The 1,330-nt window shown below is 72.4% G+C and overlaps 1 protein-coding gene across 1 annotated transcript in view; it reads left to right on the plus strand.

The window, feature by feature from the left end:
* Positions 1-513: 513 nt before the first annotated feature.
* Positions 514-1,330, plus strand: part of ELL (elongation factor for RNA polymerase II) — a 52,739-nt gene continuing 51,922 nt past the window's right edge. Inside the window, exon 1 of the mRNA XM_017839512.1 lies at positions 514-660. Coding sequence (XP_017695001.1) covers positions 526-660 — 135 coding nt within the window. The 5' untranslated portion in view covers positions 514-525. The remainder of the gene's footprint in view (positions 661-1,330) is intronic.

Consider the following 1,330-nt stretch of genomic DNA (forward strand, 5'->3'; position numbering starts at 1 on the left):
CTGGAGGGCGAGGGGGAACCAGGGGACCACAGGTCCCGCTTGAGTGGGGGGCACATGGAGCCCACGGGCTGGGCCTGGGGGGGATGCCCAGGGGGAGGTGTGGGGCCCCAAATCCTGCTCAGGGGGGAGCTGCAGGGTGTTCCCAGGGGGGTTCATACCCCAGGTAGGGGGGACATGTCAGGGATCGGGGGGTTCATACCCGGAGGGTCTCATGCCGGGGGTTCCCCCCACGCCGCCCCCTCCCCGCGCTCCCCCAGCGCGCCAGACCACCCTCCCCAGCATGCCCCGCTCCCCGTCATTTACATATCCCCGCCTCCCCCTCCGCGCCCCCCAATCCGACGCGGCGCCCTCCTCCCCTCAGCCAATGGGCGCGCGCGCTGCCCGCCGCCTCGCCCCAGCAACAGGCGCCCCGGGAGGGGGCGTGGCCGGCGGCGCGGGAAAGGGTCGTGAATAATTCATAAGGGGGGCGTGGCCGGCGGCGGGCGGCCCCGGCGGCCCAGGCGCGGAGGGGGAGACGGTCCCAAGATGGCGGCGCTGCAGGCGGAGCGCGGGTACGGGCTGTCCTGCGGCCGCCTCGGCCGCGGCACCCGCGTCTCCGTCTTCCACGTCAAGCTCACGGAGAGCGCCCTGCGCGCCTTCGAGAGCTACCAGGCTTGTAAGGTACGGAGGGGGCTGCGGGGCCCCGGGCACGGCCCCGCGGAGGGGAGGGAGGCAGGCAGAGGGCGGGCGGTCGCCACGAGGCCCCCGGAGGGAGGGAGCCCCCCGCGGGGGTGAGAGGGGAAGTGGGTCGGTGGTGGTGGTGGTGGTGGTGGTGGTGGTGGGGGCTCCGCGGTGAGACACTGGGGGGGTGCGGGAGCTCCTGCCCCAACCCCCCCCTCCGTGAGTGAGCGGGCAAGGCGGGAGGGGGGGTGGGGGGCGATCCCGATGCCAAGGGGTTGAGGGAGACCGAGGGGGCTCGGAACGCCCCCCGGTGTCGTGTGTGTGTGTGTGTGTCCCTCCACTGGCGTTTAAGGGGTCCCTGTGGGCCCCCCGGGGGGTAACCGGGGAGGGGTCTTGATCCTCCGGTAAGTGCCCGAGGGGCACCGGGAGGGGTCGGGGGGTGTGTGTTGTACCCCCCCACACCTCCCGGTAGCTCCTGGGGAGACCCCAATGTGCCCCCCCCCGATGGGTTAAAGGGGGACCCCAATGTGCCCCCCCGGTGGGTAAAGGGGGGACCCACTATGTGCCCCCAGTGGGTAAAGGAGGGACCCCAATGTGTCCCCTCGGTGGGTAAAGGAAGGACCCCAATGTGCCCCCCCCCCGGTGGGTAAAGGGGAGACCTCAATGTATT

This window comes from Lepidothrix coronata, unplaced genomic scaffold (genome assembly GCF_001604755.1).
Source record: "Lepidothrix coronata isolate B3197 unplaced genomic scaffold, Lepidothrix_coronata-1.0 Scaffold428, whole genome shotgun sequence".
Classification (NCBI taxonomy): Eukaryota; Metazoa; Chordata; class Aves; order Passeriformes; family Pipridae; genus Lepidothrix; species Lepidothrix coronata.